This window comes from Nasonia vitripennis, chromosome 2 (genome assembly GCF_009193385.2).
Source record: "Nasonia vitripennis strain AsymCx chromosome 2, Nvit_psr_1.1, whole genome shotgun sequence".
In the NCBI taxonomy this organism is placed as follows: Eukaryota; Metazoa; Arthropoda; class Insecta; order Hymenoptera; family Pteromalidae; genus Nasonia; species Nasonia vitripennis.
The window spans coordinates 23,122,455-23,140,019 of record NC_045758.1 but is presented as its reverse complement, the minus strand read 5'-3'; the positions used below and the strand labels follow the sequence as shown (position 1 = coordinate 23,140,019).

The 17,565-nt window shown below is 41.6% G+C and overlaps 3 protein-coding genes across 15 annotated transcripts in view; 1 reads left to right on the top strand and 2 right to left on the bottom strand.

The window, feature by feature from the left end:
• Positions 1 to 12: 12 nt before the first annotated feature.
• LOC100120694 (intraflagellar transport protein 80 homolog) lies at positions 13 to 4,037 on the top strand. Its single transcript, XM_016983089.3, has 15 exons — positions 13 to 254; positions 648 to 829; positions 908 to 1,018; positions 1,097 to 1,275; positions 1,355 to 1,444; positions 1,513 to 1,650; positions 1,733 to 1,857; positions 1,937 to 2,185; positions 2,263 to 2,426; positions 2,499 to 2,696; positions 2,782 to 2,932; positions 3,007 to 3,178; positions 3,255 to 3,377; positions 3,446 to 3,733; positions 3,794 to 4,037. Exons 1-15 carry the CDS (start codon positions 160 to 162, stop codon positions 3,926 to 3,928), a joined length of 2,400 nt encoding a protein of 799 aa, XP_016838578.1. The 5' UTR covers positions 13 to 159; the 3' UTR covers positions 3,929 to 4,037.
• LOC100120667 (bcl-2-related ovarian killer protein) lies at positions 4,028 to 16,988 on the bottom strand. 6 transcript variants are annotated; one of them, XM_031924452.1, is made up of 5 exons: positions 16,883 to 16,988; positions 5,635 to 5,953; positions 5,039 to 5,488; positions 4,418 to 4,957; positions 4,028 to 4,342 (listed from the first exon to the last, which is right to left on the bottom strand). In XM_031924452.1, the coding sequence occupies exons 1-4, from the start codon at positions 16,939 to 16,941 to the stop codon at positions 4,820 to 4,822; spliced, it is 966 nt and encodes a 321-aa protein (XP_031780312.1). In that variant the 5' UTR covers positions 16,942 to 16,988; the 3' UTR covers positions 4,028 to 4,342; positions 4,418 to 4,819. The 6 variants fall into 6 exon arrangements, with proteins under 6 accessions (XP_031780312.1, XP_032452350.1, XP_032452351.1 ...); XM_032596459.1 differs by lacking the exon at positions 16,883 to 16,988 and adding an exon at positions 11,322 to 11,742; XM_032596460.1 differs by lacking the exon at positions 16,883 to 16,988 and adding an exon at positions 11,558 to 11,742.
• Positions 12,874 to 17,565, bottom strand: part of LOC100120644 (GTPase-activating protein skywalker) — an 18,475-nt gene continuing 13,783 nt past the window's right edge. For all 8 annotated transcript variants that reach the window (XM_008212303.4, XM_003424844.5, XM_008212314.4 and 5 more), the window contains 2 exons: positions 17,212 to 17,441; positions 12,874 to 17,072 (listed from right to left, as the gene is read on the bottom strand). In XM_008212303.4, the coding sequence (XP_008210525.1) occupies positions 16,931 to 17,072; positions 17,212 to 17,441 (372 nt within the window). In that variant the 3' untranslated portion in view covers positions 12,874 to 16,930. The remainder of the gene's footprint in view (positions 17,073 to 17,211; positions 17,442 to 17,565) is intronic.

Genomic DNA, 17,565 nt, shown 5'->3' with positions numbered 1-17,565 from the left:
GCGCATTGTTGTGAAGTATTGGTCTCCATAGAGACAAAATCAGCTGCACGAGTTTTTTCGAATCGAGCCTGACCACGCTCGGCTCTGGAAGTTGTCGCGTTTGTTTACGATACTAATACAACGTAAAAATCAAGTGCTATAAGTAAAAAAGTATTGAAAATGAGATTTAAAATATCGCAACAAGGTCCTAATCGTCACAGAAAAACAGTCACTTGCGTCGCATGGATAGCTTCTGATGAAGTTTATTCTTGTGGGTTAGTATGCACGTATTGTTACCTGTTTATCAATCAATATTGTGTATACCTATACAATCAGAGATTTTTATTCTTAAACATCGTCAAAGCGCTAATAAAGCGTCTTTAAATATAAGTTTTTGAAATTTGAATCGGTTGTCGCTATATTTTGTTATTATTCTATTGCATGTCCACTAATGTCGTTTCCACTCGTTTAATTTAATCTGATTGATTTTTTTATTATCAGAGTCCGGGTAAAATGCCATCCAAATCCGGTCCAAGTGTCTAAAAAGTCGCCTCAGCAATAAGCAATTTTCTATCTCAACCTGCGCTTAATGGCAGGCAGTGCTCCCTTTTAAAATGACAATCGACCGATAAACTCTAAATTTTCGAATAAAATTTTGTCACCCGCAGCGACGATCACCAGCTGATGAGCTGGAAGTTCGAGGGTGGAACGATAAACGCCAAAGTCGTGACGGAGTTCCCGGATGACTTTCATCCGACCGACATGTCGTGGCACCCGCGACCAGCTCAGACAAATTTGGGCGCAGTCAAGAAGCAGGCCATGGACGTTTTGCTCATCACCACGTCCGACGGTGTGCACTTTTATCACTGATACACTCAATGATAATATCGAAATCCATAAAAAAAACACTGACTTTGCTCCTTTGCAGGAAAGTTCCACCTGGTCAGTAAAACGGGAAGGATCGAGAAATCGGTATCCGCCCACAACGGAGCAACTCTCTCGGGAAAGTGGTCCTACGACGGATCGGCCCTGTTCACAGGTTGTGCAAAACTAGCCCGGCGTGCTTTCTCTTCTCTCTCTCTATAAGTATCAACTTATACGAAATGTTTGCGTTTAGCCGGCGAAGACGGGCAGATAAAAATATGGTCCCGCAGCGGTATGCTGCGCTCCACCGCGATCCGAGGCTCGCAGTCCGTCTTCGCGTCGGCCTGGAGTCCCGACAACTCCGCCATCCTCTACTCTCAGGGCTCTCACCTCCTCATACAGTCGCTGACGACGAGCTCCAAGCCGCAGAGGGTAAGCTCTCGCTCTCTATGTGCGCATATTTTTTAGACTTATAGCATGATCGTAAATTTTTGCAATTTTTCTATCTCAGTGGGCAGCACACGAGGGCTTAATACTAACCGTGAGCTGGAACCAGTTCCACGGTCTCATCGTATCTGGTGCGGAAGACTGCCGCCACAAGGTAAGGTATACTGGTACGAACGCGAAATTATAAGAACATTCGACGAATGAAAAACAATTCGAATACAGGTTTGGGACTCAAAAGGCAACCTCCTGCACGCGAGCCTAGTGGGCGACCATCCGATCACAGCGGTGAATTGGTGCTTCTCCGGAAACTACTTCGCCGTTGGCTCTTTCAACACGCTCAAGCTTTGCGATAAAACTGGCGTAAGTGTGCTATTATTATACAAATATGCGAGCTTGAATCGATTGACTGGAAAGCAATGCTTTGATGCGATGCAACTTGCAGTGGCCGCACTCCCTGGAAAAAGTTCAGTCGGGCAGCATCTACGACATCGCCTGGTCGAGCGACGGCACGCAGGTGGCCCTGGCCTGCAGCAGCGGCAGCGTCCTCGTCGCTCACACCATCGAGAAGTCAGTGGAACGATTTTGTTTTTTTCTCCATCTCCTACCACAATTTTTGAGCCTAAACAACGACGCGTTTCAAACTCAGAAAACTCGAGTACAAGGGCTTCGAGGCGACGCTCGTAAAGCGCAAGGCGATCCAGGTGACCGATCTGAGCAGTGACGTGAACGAGATCCTGGACATAGCCGACCGAGTGATCCAGCTGGAGTTTGGCTTCGAGCATCTGGTCGTGGTGACGCCGAGCCAGTGTCACATCTACTCCGTCAGCAACTGGAACACTCCGGCCATTTTCGACCTGAAGAACGGCTCGGTCTCGGCCGTCCTACTTACCGACAAGTGAGATATTGTATTAATTGAGGTAGCATAGCAGACTACAACGATCACCGCCTAAATTCGTCGCTTATTTATTCCAGGCACTTTCTGCTCGTCGAGTGGAACGTGCTGTCGCTGTACAACTACCAGGGCAGATCGATCGGCACACCCAAGTGGAAGGGGATGACGCCGGAGCCGATTTACCCGCCCTGCATATCCGTCTGCCGCGACACGCTGGTCGTGCGCGACCAGAGCAACCGCAAACGTAAGCCCTCTTGCTAATAATACCGTTAGCCTGCAGGTATTGTATATTCAAAGATATAAATATTCCATCCAGTCCTGCACGTTCTGGAGATATCGCCGAAGAAACCGGTAGCCGAGGCTCAGCCGTACACCCACGTTCAGGACGTCCTGAGTCTGGCGCTGAACTACGTCGGCGGAGTGACGGATCGCCAGCTCGCGCTGATAGACGTCAATCGAGACCTCTTCCTCGTATCGATACGCTCCGCTGGATTCGGTCGAGTTTGCAAAATAGGTATAAACATCTACCTACAGCATAATAGCCAGCCTCGCCGCCGAATCGAGAGCAAAACAATATCTGAATATCCTTTTCTCCTCAGCTGTTATGGCGCAGAACATAGCTTGGGCAACCGACGCCAACGTGCTCGCGGGTATGCTCGAGGCGACGCTGTCCGTCTGGCTGTGTCCGAACTGCGTTCACTACAGCGATCGCAAAGTCATACGAAAAACCCGCGTCGACAAGGATAGCAGGTGAATTTCGCACAGCCGTTTTGCGTTAATTTCATTATTGCAGGTCTAATCGTCTATAATATTTCGCACGAAAGTGAATTTGGCAAACACCCGAGCATAGTCAGGGTTTCGAATGGTCTAGTAACCGTTCGACGCGGCGACGGAGCTCTGGTTGTTTCCTCCTTCTACACGTTCTTCACGAGCTTGCATCACCACATTCTCGACGGACGCTGGGAGGAGGCTGTCTCGCTGTGTCGAATAGTTCAGGTAAAGTGCACGATCTCTTGATTTTTCATCTCCATCGAAGTAGACTGAAAATGTTTGACTTTATACCCGTACACAGAACGAGACCCTATGGACGTGCATGGCAGTTATGGCGATCGACAGCAAGCAGCTGAACATCGCAGAAGAAGCTTGCGCGGCGATCGGCAGGTACGACAAAGTCGACTACATTCGCTACATAAAGGTGAGTAGCTGATAGGCTGTTTAAACGCAGACGCTTGATCAAGCATTACGTTGTGGAAACGATTCAAGAAACTCCCAAACGAAATGGAGCGACTGGCCGAGATGACTCTGCTTGCCGGTGACTTGCTGGCCGCCGAGGGTATCCTTCTTCAGAACGGCTTGGTCCCCGAAGCCATCCGGATAAACATTGCGATGTACAATTGGAATCGGGCGCTGGAGCTCGCGCTGAAGCACAAAAAGTTGCTCGGCGAACTGCTCGAAGCCCGCAAGCGCTACCTCCAGGTGCTCGAGAAAAAGGAGGTCAATCAGAGCTTTCTCGCCGTCCAGTCGAATATTGCCAAGTCTCAAGCGAAAAAGGTAATTAATTCCTATACCTGGGATGACGAGTGCGACAAGATTATTTCTTCTATTTTCTAGGAGGCGAGGGACAGGGAGAAAGAACTGGAGAAGGAGAAAGACAGAGAAGCGGAGAGGGCGAGCCGAGAGCTTAGAAGGCAAGCATCCGATAAAAGCTCTTCCGAAGCTCAAAAAGCCACGACACCGGAAGAATGAGCTGCGACTCGTTGTGAGACTTTGCTACTTTTATATAAGTTATTGATTGACCAACGTGCAAAAAGGAATTATAGAAATAAATGTTGCTGTGCAAAGTCATAAATTGTGATCGATCGAGGTTTATTCATATACTAGGTGCTTAGTATTTAAGCGGGCTACATTTTCAGATTAGAATTTTCAAATTTAGCGCCATTAAAACAACCACTCTTTCTGATTCATCAGAAATTAACCAATACATAATCCACTTCAACCGCGCGTTAAAAATCACTTTCTCACACAGGAGGATAATGCATATAAGTATTTGAAAATCGTCGGAGTAGAATTTGAAATGCTTTCAATATCGCACTATAAACTGTAAAATAACAATAGAAGCACTATTGAAATTAAAATCTCCTGCTCGTTGTGCATGATGATCTGGAAAATAGATTATATGTAAGCGATGATGCGGTATTTCCATAAAAAATAAAAAAGAAAGAAAATTCTACGTACCATCAGATTACGTCGTTGGCGCATCCGATTTTCCTTCTGTGCCTCTGCTTCCAAACGCTTGAAATATTGGCAAGAACCTTCTACGTCTGCTGCTCCGTCAAAAGTGCTCCAGCAACGACGGTATAACGCATACTCTAATGCAGTCCTGGGCGTGCAGCGAAGGATCCGGAGTAGGGGAGGGGCGGACCATAAACTGAACTCTCGGGATCCTATGTCAGCCTCGCCATCTCCCCCGAGATTATGCGGCTTGCTCATCGAGCGCAAATCCGTCAATAAATAAAACAATAGAGGCGCGCGTACACGCAAGTCATACACATGATTGAATATAAATTAATTAAAATTACGAAAGTTACGAATTCTATGTGAGTTCTTCCAAAAATGCGCGTCGAAAACAGCAGTTTATCACAGTAAAGAGGCTTTGAATGCCACTGCGAAACAGAGGATAGCCCAGATCACGGCTACGAGTCCGAAGAATATCACTGCGCCGGCTTGCCAATTCGTTTGCCTCGGCGCCGGCCTGTACTTGAGTACCAAAGCAGTCTGAAAGAAGCAAAAAATGTTTCATAACGATCATCGCAAGGAAAAGAATTTTGCGAAAGTGACGAAGCGATCGACACATACCCATCCACCATTGGCCTGTATCCACGAGGCGAGGTACTCCTCGAGGACGATGATCATAGCTCTCTGGATGACGGGCAGGAACTCGGGTTTGCCCTGTTTCACGCAGTCCACGGCGATGCCGCCGGCCACCGCGTAAATCGAGGCGATCTTGACCCAGTTGCATTCGCCGGCCCGCAGCATCTCGCGGGAGATGTCGGTCAGAGCGTCGGAGACCTTCTGCTCGCTGTTGAAGAGACCGCGACCGATCTGGCGACCGACGCGCTCGTACAGCTGCGGGTGCATCTTCTCGAGCTCCGTGCCGAGGGCGTCCAGCACCGGGAAGACCTCCTCGACCACGCTGCTGCCCGATATCAGCTTGGCGCTACGCACTCGCTTCAGGCCCAGCTTGCGGTGGAAGATGCCCGAGCGCCTGAGACGGCTGCGGATGTACTGGCCGCAGAGCGCTTTGCCCTGGGAAAAGGAGTCGTTTTTTAGTTCGATATAAAGTTTAGCGCGTGACTATGTGTAAAAACTGGTATTGTGAAAAATAACGGCGAAGAACTACTTTTATATAAGTTTGAAAACAACAACCAAGGATAAATATTGTTTTAGTCCACCTGCGAGACTGTAAGCTCGACCGAGACGGACAGCGATCGCCAGCCGATGGTGCGCGATATTTTTCGCGAGACGACGTCGCTGACGTTGCTGAGCCGACGCCTGGCTGCATCGAAGGCGTCGGGGTGTCCGCCGAGACTGATGAAGTTCGCGTGAAGCGTCGCGGCGAGACTGCTTCTGCGGTAGCTGCGGGCCAGGGCAGCCGCAGCCGCCACAGAACTGGCCGCCGACACGTCCTCCGTCGACGTCGTGTGTCGGATCTGCGGCGGCGGATGCTGCATTATCACCATCGACACGGGACGTCGCTTGCGTGCTCGAGCCCTTATGCAAACAAATTTTCATTCGACTGTTGATTATATTTTCGAGGCTCGCTTTGCAGGAGGAGAGTTGCCCTAGTATTGCAATTTTTCCGTTAGCGGCTATCATAATGTCTTATCATAAGTAACAAATGGGGCAATTTCACAAATTCGTGAGATAAACAAAATCGACCTATATTTACGTCGAGAAAAGGTACTTTTTGGATTTATTCTATTTTAAATCGTTTTTCAAGAAACAAATCCAAGTGTAATATTGAAGTCAATGTATATTATTGCCTGTATAAAATTATCCAAGGATCATATTAAAATAATACATTTTCATCCGGTCAAGAAAAAGTTATATGCAGCCCAAAGAAGCCATACGTGTAGTCGCATACCGGGCAACTCTTCCCGACACACCTATATAGTTATATTGAATAAACAAATTATTTTTTATGAGTAATTTTTTAAAGCTGTTATTCCAGCTTTTTACCGGACAAGTCTAACAGACTTTGCAGGCAGCTATTTTCGTTACATTATTATCGCTAGAATTTGTAATAACTTTATGCATCATGATAAAGCGGACAAGCCATCCTTCAAACGAACATGCATACGTACATCCTAATCTATTAAGTAGACTTAAACCGTTTTGGTGTAAAAACTGTATTTGGCCTATCGAATCAGTATCGGAACATTAGCCAAAATATCGGCAGAGGAAACCTATACCCATCGTCTCGACAAATTTCCTCAACGTTGTAAAAATTTGTGACATCAAGGCGGTACTACGAAGCGTCCCTACAGTAATAAAATCTCTCCCTCTTGTATTACTAGACTAGATATATAGGTACAATAATTTATAACGGTACCAATTCTGAAAATTTCCCTTTGATTACAGGTAAACTTTTATGATTTTTTTTTTTTTAATTATTTAGTCAGACGAAAAGTCGGCTAGGAAGATGCGTGTTTATTAAGAATTATTACAACAAGAATGCGATCGTCAAAATTGTCAAAACCGTGTCGAATCCCGACGAGTCAATTAGGTGAAGTCTAAGAGTACAATGCCAACATCTCGTCCGGATACACCAGCAGGGTTATAAAGACCATTATCGATACCAGGAGAGTAAAAGCAAGGAGTACAGCTACGAGGACTATATCTCCATGTAGATACATGTAATACATCGAGAAGCTTGAAGTCTGAAACAACAAAAACAAGCGATCGGTTAGACGCACACACACACACACACACACACAGACAGAGTCGTCGCTCGCCTGCGACGCTATTTAAAATGCGTGTCTATATGCGAAACATGACATACGGAGTTGATCGATCTGTAGGTGGCATGGAATTCCGCTTGAGTAGTGCTTTCGAGCTGCTCGTAGTTGAGCCGCGAAAACTCTCCTAACTCTGCAATCGAATTATCAGACGTTTGGTACCGCATCTTCCTGCGTGTTCGGCAGCTTTCAATCACGGACCTACTTCAACTGTGCGCTGATCGGTAATGATCGGTAAGGAGTATACGCGAAACCAGCCTTTAACTTTGGTCTTTGATATTTATGCGGAATGTTTGATTAGCCAATCAAAGTCTTGCTATCAGCTGATCTATCCCTGCTACCTACATCATAGACCAAAGATAGGGTAGGGGCTGGTACCATAATACCTTGTCCTTGACATATACATAGGAGTAAACGAGCTATTTCTAATGTAGGTTCGGTATATATAGTTCTTCGAAAAGATTTTTTAGTATGCTAATTTTAAGGTTGCGATAGACCTAAAGCTATACATCAATAAATTGATCTACGTCCTTCGTACAATATTAACGATTTCGGAGGAAATTTCCAACGCATTCGAAGTTTGTTTCTATATGCATCTTAATAATGCCCGAATCAAGGCTCGTTTTTATATAATACTTTGAAACCTACTGACAGATGCGGCAAAACCTCGCACAGAGCGCGCAAACCTGCCTGAATTTTCCATCATAATTGCGAACAAACAAAGCGACACATCGACACAAAATTCCCTCAAAAACACAAGGACAAAAAAGCAATATTTACTCGATACAAAAAGCCCAGCAATGGGTGATCTTCCTCCACCGATCACATGGTCTCCATCACAGGAGGTGCAGGAGAACAGAAGAAAAAAAGACACTTGTGTCACCTATACATCGCGCGCGCGCGGGTATATATATATGAGCCAGCCGCACGTGCAGCACTGATGGCGGGAAAAGTCGAAGGCACACACGATTCCGCGCACTCTCCCGAAATAAAGTCACTCGCGAGAGATAAATCACACACACGGAGCTGATGATAAGTGTAGCCTCGCGTAATGAGCTCTTATCGACGACTACACGCCGCGGCGGCCTACGCTCCACTGAACTGTATTACACAGCGCGGCGGCTACTCCTTGCCTTACGCCGCGTCCTCCGTGTGCCGCGGCGCGCGCTTCTCATACTAATTCGCCAAAATTGCGTGCACACGAGCACGAGGTCGAGTAGTCAAGGATCTTTTTTCGGGCCCGCAGATTCGATGCTATATCGGCCTGAAAAGATCGAACGACGAGAACGATGATGCTGTGTGGCTTGTTTGCGCGAGGAGCGGGAAAAATCGGCGTTTTTTTATCGATCGCGAGACAGGTGGTCAGAGTTTTATCGCCGGTCTTATCTGAGGCGTTGATTTTTCTGCTCGGCTGTACAGCGAAATTCGCTGGGATTATTATACGCAGAAGAATATTATTGATACGTTGCTTCGACCTCTCTGTTGTAGAGCCGATGACGAGTCTCTCGGTCGAGTTTTGAAATTAAAATCTTTAGAAATTGTATAGCTGGTTCTTTATGTGCGTCACCAACTTGGCGCATGAAAAATCTCCGATAAAAACTAATTGATAAAGAAGTGTGCAGTTGTCATGATAGATCGATCGGAAGAAATTTTCCAACTTTGATCCGTCGCGTTTTTTATTCTTCTAAATTCGTCATTGAAGATGATACCATCAGTTTCAATTAACACTTTGTCTCTTATTCGAAGATTACCGAAAAATAATACGTCCTATTCGCATCTAATCGATGAATTATATTGGATATAGTTTGCACTGCGTCTCAATCATTTCGTTGTGAGAACGTTCCTGCAGAAAAATTGATAAACTACAGGCCCACTATGTAACCTATGTAACCTCATTTTAAAGCTCCATTGGAGATGAATATAGTTGACGACGAGTTTCCGATTTTTCTCCAAGTTTTGTTGAATGACGTCTTATAGTGTGTCCGATCGCCATTGCCACGTCGAGTACGTTTCTGCCCCTTTCTTCGACAGCATTTTTAAAATCTTTAAAGAACAAGTCTTTACACCATTGGGTTTTCCTACTAAAAGCGCTTTTTGCGGGGATGAAAAAAAATATGAACTGATTCTTTAACGTATACGTGTTTGACTAGGAACTGGAACAATCTTTAAATAAATTCTTATGCAGGATTCAATTGTTATTATGTAAAATGATTATTCAACATCCCATATGACAGGTAGATAAATAACAATGAAGCTGCGCGTACTCTGCATTCGTGCATAACACAATAATAGTGTCCGAGGGTCAAGTGGTTCGCAAATAAAAACGAAACGGATCGTACAATTATAATCAAATCTTCTAAAATTATACACCGGCAATTGTCGCTTTTCCCACGAAAAATCGAAGCATGTGGTGAACTAGATAAGCCGAGATAAGAAGGTATAAGTATACGTAAAATAATCGCGTAAAGCAGTAGAACGGAAAGCGCGCGCTATCAAAACCGGAAGCAAAAGTCGCCTTTATTTCGTACATATAGGTAGTGCCCTAACCGCAAACGATATTTATGTCGGGTACTTATAGTTATAACTATATGATAAATAACGATTCAGTTGCGACGATGAAAATGACGATAGCGCTAATACGGATGGCACAGCGAAATTCCTATGTCGCGAAAAACACCTGCGATGACGAAATGAAGGCTCGCAAAAAAGGCCGTCTATTGCCGCAGCGAGAAAGATACACAAGCGAGACGCGCAGCTGTGGAATTATTGTTTCGCGATGCAGCGGCACGACTCGAGCGAGAGAATGTCAGTGTGAATTTGAAGTATATAGAATCGGGAACCTTCGCACGAGGAATTCCGTCGTCGAAGAAAAATACGCCGCAAGTTCGCGCGCAGCTTTGAAAACATCTCGATCGAAATCGATATTTCTTGCTGTTTATTTTTGCGCAAGTGCAGTATGTCGTACGTGTAATACCGTCGCTGCTAAATTTAATTGACGCGCGTCATAAAAGCCAACGAACATTTTTCTAATCGCCGCACGTTTGTAACGCAATAAATACTTCTGATATAGAATATACCTAACACACATTTCTCAAAGAGAAGCGCGGCTGCAAGAGAATTGTTTAATTAGCGCACTTTCCGTTTAAACGGTGCGCGATGAGATAAGAACAAAATAAGGCTTAAAATACGACGAAAGATTTTTGCAATCGGCGAAGACGCAAGCAAAAAGCTTTGACGCACAGATCGGCTGAATTCTTATGGCTTTCATGCACTTCCGTAATTTTTCTCGCGCCTGATTCATTGTACGCGATTACACCAAAAGAGCCGCATAATCAATTTACGCGCGAAATCGAATCGGACGCTCGACGTAGACGAAAAAGAGATCGACTTATGTACGGCAGAATCTCATTAATCCCTTCCTATAATATAATGCGCGGCTCCGTATCTCGTGCGGTATTGTCGAAAAATCGCTGAATTCATAATGTGTAATACTATAGAGGTCAACGCTTTGCCGACAATTGTTCGTGCTCGCGATGCCGAGGACGTGATAAGTTTGTTAGGACAGGTTTTTGGCAAAAGGATATTATCAGTGCGTTGAACTTACGTGGAAATATTTTCAGATAAGCTGGATTGATTTTTAGAGTTATGTTTTCGAAATTATTTTGACCCCTATCGTTGCGCGCCTCCGAGAAAGGTTATGCGGGATAAGGGCTTCCGCTCTTATACTGACTTTGAAAACTAGAGAACCATGATTTTGATTGAAAACTGTTTTTTAAAAAGTACCACTGTTTTTTAAAAATTTGCATACGTTAAAGCAATTTTTATAACAAACACGAAAATTGCATAAAAATAACGTCTTGTTCATTAGTAGAAAAAAAAAAAAAAAGTTAATTCATACGCCTCAACACACCGGTTTTGCACACATTCACTGTCACATTTCACTGATACTTATTTAATTTTGAAATGTATAGGCGTGAAAATGCTCGCGCGAATGACAAATTTTACATAATTCGATAATGAAATAATTGAATGTTAAATAGGTTTATTCCGGTCGCTAAACAGCACAGTTTAGACTCTACACTCCGCCCCAATCGTATATATCCAATTGCTTAGGTACTCACGAAAATCAAATTTCTCGCACGTCCGTAGATCCGAAAATCGAGAAGAAATGAAAAACCAGCAGAGATATCACGAACACTTGTCTCAACTGACATCAGTAGAATAGTATACGGTCTTCAATTAAAATCAAACTCATGAACCGCACACACTGAACGAATGTATTTTCACACACAACGAAGCGAAATCGAGCTCCGAATGAATAAAGCCGATCGAGCGACAAATTGATCGCTAAACTTACGTGTGCTCATGGATACACGTACATGGCTATACATACACGCATATATAGGTACATACGTGCCGGCCGAACGACGTCGCGAGTCTGCGAGCGAGCTCGTATGCGCGACGAGCATCCAAGGATCGTCGTCCGTCTCGGCGCAGAGAGTGATGGCTCTCGCCGCAGCGTAATGACATTGTAAACTCGCCGGGCGCTCTTTTTCTTCTTCTTCTTCTTCTTTTTTCTCGCACGTACACGAGTTTCTTGTGTCCGGCGGTCACGTCGAATCGCCAAATTGTTTTCTTTCAGCTCTCGGTTTATCTACGCGCGTCGAGTCGCATTGTTCGAGCGACGGTGCATAAAGTATTACGTATGTTAGTGTGAATTGTAGTTGTTGCGCTGGGATTTTAGTGGCATTGCTTTTTGAAGATAAATAGAAGGGTTTTATCATAGTAGAGGTAAATGTTTGCATTCAGCAGTTGGAAATTTCGAAATGTTTGAGTTGATAACGCCTAATCATAAATTAGTTCCAAACTTAAGTAATCAGAACAATAATTATTTTTATGATAACAAAATTACACGCTCAAGTCGAGTCGTTTGTCAGTGGCGAGATACAGGTGTTAGTACAACAACAATTTTGTCTTGCGGTGCGATAAGATCGCCGCAGCAATAATTTTTGGCGGCTCCATTATTGGACGAGGAAGGAGAACGCGGAGAGCTCATTCCGTACATTTAAGGGGGGACGCTTTCACGCTTTAGGGCCACGAGACAACTGCGCTCATTTTCGGGAGCGATGCTCAAATAAGGAAGAGTTACGCAGGCTTGCGTCTTTTAAATCTCACGATGACGCGGTGACCGCCACTCGTATCTACCTCTCAATGAGAAGATGATTTCCTCTGCTCATTTTTCTTCAGCTCTCCACTGACAGGCTGTCTCGTTGGTCAATTTTTTTTATTTAATTTTTTTCAAGCGGTGGAACAAATTACTCTTACGCATGGACTGTACGATTATGCTGTACTCTCTTGTCTCGGTATGTTAAAATCGTTTCGAGATTGAGTTCCTTTTTTGTACTCAAGAGCTCTTTTCCGAATGATATTACAAATCGTTGTAATTAGAAAATGTACAAATAATTATTAAGACTTAAGCAACTTTGTGATAGACCACAATAAACCTAAATCGATCGATTTACTGTTGATGGATGACTATACAGTATATTTATGAAAATTATAAATAAAATATAATAAAGGACTATTGAATACTTTTAGGACATATTAAAAAAGACAGATATCAGAAAACTTCAAATTTGTTTCATCGGGCATGGAGAAATTAGAGAAGAGTCGTCGATTTAACAAGAATTGTATTTAATCATTTAATAATCTATATCTATGACAACGACGATGATATGACGATAATGTATATCATATAATAATAATGATAATAATAATTAATAATAATCAGGCAACAACTTTGATCGAGGAAACAGTACAACTGGCGATAATATAACATTAATTTACACACGGAAAGCTTTAAAAACATTCCATTTCATTATCTTATAATTTTTTACCTTTCATATTTATAATATATATTTATATATATTTTTGTTTCGTGTATAATATAATACCTTTTTGTGTACGTCATTTCAATTCTCGCAAATTAGGCTACGTTTTGTGTACTTAAAACCCATCAAAAGTAATGTATATTTTCATTTGCAAATTCACGCTTGCCACATACAATGCATTTTTAAGGTCAACCGTATCATTTCCTTCTCGTGTGGCCATCGAAAATATTCTACTGGCAACTTCGACAAACTGCACACATTTCTCCTCACATTTATGCTATACACTTTCAATTCGTTCGACGTAAATTATTGTTTACTGGACGTTCTACGAAAAAATTGACGATGCAAGTCTGTAATTCATAGCTACTGTTTTTCTTTTAAAGTTTATGCGTTATCGCACACGTAAGCATCGTCCGTGGGTCTTACTTTTCTTTCGTTTTTTGCTTCGATTTATAAATACATAGAGATATAATTGTTTACTTTCTTTTCGCAAATAATACGAATCAATATCATACTATATTAACGCAATTGAAAGTCTTTTTTTATGTTTCTGTCTAAAACTTCCAACTAGCTACGCATTTTTAACTCGGGATTTTTTCTCGCGTTCAACGCTTACAAAAGGAGCGCTATACCCTAGGTTTACAAAGATTCGTCTACTAATTTAACTCACTTTGATGCTTGATTCTACACGAATCGTTTTTTTTTATTTTGCTTACAAAATATGATTAGAAAAGGGAAATACGGCGATTGTACAAGCTTTTAACATATACAGTGTGCACATTTATTAGCGTCAAACGCATGATTGAGCCTCTCGACTACAGGGACTGATACCGCACTCTTTCGTAAATAGCACTCAATTTTTTATAAAAACAATTTACGATACGCATTCAAACTATATTAATGACCTTTGTCCGGTACGAAAAATTCTATTTAAAAAACTAGTAAATAATTGTACACACAGTGCTAGTAACATCCCTGTAAAAATTAGTATAAAAGTAATACTTTCTCTTCTTCGGGGAATTGAAAATGCGATAATAAATCACTTTTATAAATTAATTAGTACTTACAAAATTTGCCCCAATAGCAAACGGTATCAGTTCTTGGCTCCGAAAGAAAAACAATTATTAAATGCTACGACTGTACAACGAAGAAATAAAGATTTTGAATTATTGATAACGTTACAACAGCAAAAGACTTAGCTAAATTTGTTGATCGTTAACAGTGCTACAGTGCTTCACCTGCGATAATCATGACCTGGCGGAGTCCTTAACTATACATTTATACATTGTACGACGCATGGTTCGTAAATAACAATTGAAAACAGTGTTTGGTTTTTTCTTTTTGTTCAAAAATCAAATAATTAAAATTTGAGAGGAGGCATTGATAAACAGTCTATTACTCTAAAATTTCTAATGCTTGATTTCTTTAATAATACAGTTCCAATTTTTTTCAACTAAATATGTATGGAAGTGATATAATTTTTAAGGAACGTTATCATATTTTTATGATTTAACAGGAAAACAAAAAAAATTATTCATTTCACAATGTAAAGTAAAATAATCAGTGATTTTTAGAGTAATGAAAGTGTACTAGCCTTACCTAACACGTAAACTATTTTGATGTAACGAATATTAGTTTACCCAGTGGTTTACATAAACGATTATGTTACTGCGATTGTATTCTAATTCATAACAAAGTACGAGTTAAAAAGACAACTATCTCATTTTTTTGGAAAAAATGAATGAAAAAAAAGTAGAATTCGTTTCACATTCGACGTGACTCTGATATGCATCGATACGCACATATTATGCTCTTCTTTTGTTTGATCTTACAAGAGCAAAGTGCCTTTTTATTTAACGTTCAGGCGCACAGGGCTTCGAGGCGATTACCTTTCTTAAATACATAACATGTAAAATTAAAAGTCTAATAGCGTATATAATCTTGTACAGTATGCATTTCGTACATAATGCAAATGCGCATACACGTCGCAAAATAGACACAGTCATACTAGGGTTTTACTCAATCGCACAATTTTCAAAACTTTTTTTATATTAATCTTTGTGAGTGTAGGTGTGCGCACGTGCGCGCTTTGGTAAAAATATTTCAAAAAAAAAAAAAATACCATTCATTTTGTAATTCTTCTATACATTTTTTGCTTTTTTTAAGCAAAAGCAAAACGTGATCTATCGATTATTTTAGTATCATAGTCATTTATAGTTTCAGTCATTTCTTTTATCCTGTCATAATACTACGTATGAAGTCATGACGAATTGTTTGTTTTATTTTTCTTCTTCAATACTTTGTACGGAGAAATATTTTTACCAGAGTATATATATATATATATCTGTGTTTTAGCGTGTGTACACTATCAGGAAGAAGAAAACACACGCATACGCTTAAATTTTCGCGCTTACTTGCTTGTTTGAAAATGTGAGAACGACAAGATCAAACAGTATTTTTAATACGTGGTGCCAGCCACATCTGCAAAAATCTGAGTAGTATGTTATAACGAGAATAAAACGTAAGCGAAAAATATTTGTATTTCAACAGCGAATCAATATAAAGCCTGGAAGGTTATGATACTTGCAAAAAGACGCATTCTATTAGTCTTTGTCTACGGTTCACGAGCCAGCACCGGCTGTTAATCACGATTTATCCGATAGATACGCTAACTACTTGTTCTTTAATTATATATATTTATAATATATACAGAGATAGAGCGTGTCACAATATAAAAACAAACTTTTTCTTTTGTCTAACAGCGGATTAAAGCTAAGATATAACAATGCTAAATTAAATAAATGTTATGAAACAACACATTTGTACAAACATGAATGCAATCTTAAAATTATAAATAGGCATAATTAAATAAATATGTACAAGGTGTGTATAATGTAGATAATGTTAACTTCTGGTCCAATGAATCTTAACTAGTCGCATTGAATCAGTTAATTGATATTTTCTTTTTCGAAAATCGTTCATTACGGAAAAAGGGTTACCGAACTTGGTGGTTTCAATGATTAGTTCGTGTTGTTCGAAAATTATTATTGTCAAAGATCTATGTGTGGACTATAAGGGCTGCCGCTGCGCTTATCTCGAAAGACAGAGTAACGATCGTTCGTCTTCTTTTCTTTTTTTTATTTTTTAATTTCCGTTTTTTTTTAATATTGTGCCTATGAAAAAAACAATTATATATATATATATAGAAAATAGACTATATATAAACGCATTATTACTTTGTCATTATAGGCCTCGCAGTGCAAACAGACAAATGAAAATATTTTTTTCTTTCTTTCACAAAATGAAACTATCTTAAACATCTGATAGGATTCGATTTGATAAACAACGAACTCTGAATCTGAACAATGGTTATAATATAGCGCTTAACATCTTCGTCAAGAAGAGGCGAACGAAAATCCAGTTCTCGCAGGACGATATCGGTTCGTACTAGATTAAAGCTTCGTCGTGGGGTGAAGTTTTCCTTCTTTCATTTATCAACGTGTGTATTATAGATATAATCGTGCTTACACATGTGTGGGTGTGTGTACGAGTGTGAGTGTTAATTAACAAGACAGTCACGCATACCGATATTATTATCTCTAAGCAGCGAGCAGAGGAGAGCGTTATTGCGTCAACTGGCTCTCTCCTCCAAACAGCGAAAATTCCAACACTGATAAACAAGAGTCGTCAACAATATAGAGGAAGTTAGGAGAAATAGAACGAGGATGAGGGAGAGGGTGTGATTATACAGTGTGAGAGAGACGCTAAATGGCAGTAAGAAAATTGAATACTTCATAGCGCTGCCACCGCCGGTGTCGATTCGTTTCTCTTGGTTTCGTTTAAGCTCCATGAAAACCGTAGACTTCAAGGACCCGAATCTCGAAATCCCCGCTGGCACAGAGCGGCGGATTGTTAAACGTTGAGCAGCGATCGGTTTTTCCGAACCTTATGTTCTCGTCCATCCAGATTGCTTGGCCATCTCTGCGGGATGAAGAAGCCATTTATCAGTTATTCTTTATCTCGCAGGTGAGATGCGTCGTTGCATAATGCGCGCTCTTTATCGATTCGATAGCTCGGAATCGGAGCACGGATTAGAGCGATAAACGTGTGTAATACATACCCTCCACCGATGGTTATCATTTTCGAATCGGCGGCCATGAACAGCTCCGCCGAGTGATGGACTCTGGAATCGTTGTGGGATGAATCCATGCCGACCCAAGGATACTTGGCTCGTTCTGGATACAAACTAAACAGGAATGTTTCTCCCGTCCCGAAATACGCCTGTCTCTGCCCCTTGTCGTCTTTCAAATTCCTCTCGCACCATCTCGTCGAACAATATGCCCCAAATACCTGCAATCGCCAAAGCCAGATTTAGTGTACGCGAACTTTTCACTTGGAAATAAAACAACTGCACCAGTTTAAATCCGTCGCTACATTTACATCGCGTTCGGATCAAAGAACTGATGCGCATGAG

Excerpts from the sequence above, each read along its gene's own strand:
- LOC100120694 (XM_016983089.3), top strand. The coding sequence starts at position 160 with ATGAGATTTAAAATATCGCAACAAGGTCCTAATCGTCACAGAAAAACA. Across the intron at positions 255-647 it reads GATGAAGTTTATTCTTGTGG|CGACGATCACCAGCTGATGA; the intron begins GTTAGTATGCAC and ends TGTCACCCGCAG. Across the intron at positions 1,858-1,936 it reads GTCGCTCACACCATCGAGAA|AAAACTCGAGTACAAGGGCT; the intron begins GTCAGTGGAACG and ends TTTCAAACTCAG.
- LOC100120667 (XM_031924452.1), bottom strand. The coding sequence starts at position 16,941 with ATGGAGCTTAAACGAAACCAAGAGAAACGAATCGACACCGGCGGTGGC. Across the intron at positions 5,954-16,882 it reads GGCGGTGGCAGCGCTATGAA|GGCTCGAGCACGCAAGCGAC; the intron begins GTATTCAATTTT and ends TGTTTGCATAAG. Across the intron at positions 5,489-5,634 it reads TCGAGCTTACAGTCTCGCAG|GGCAAAGCGCTCTGCGGCCA; the intron begins GTGGACTAAAAC and ends TCCTTTTCCCAG.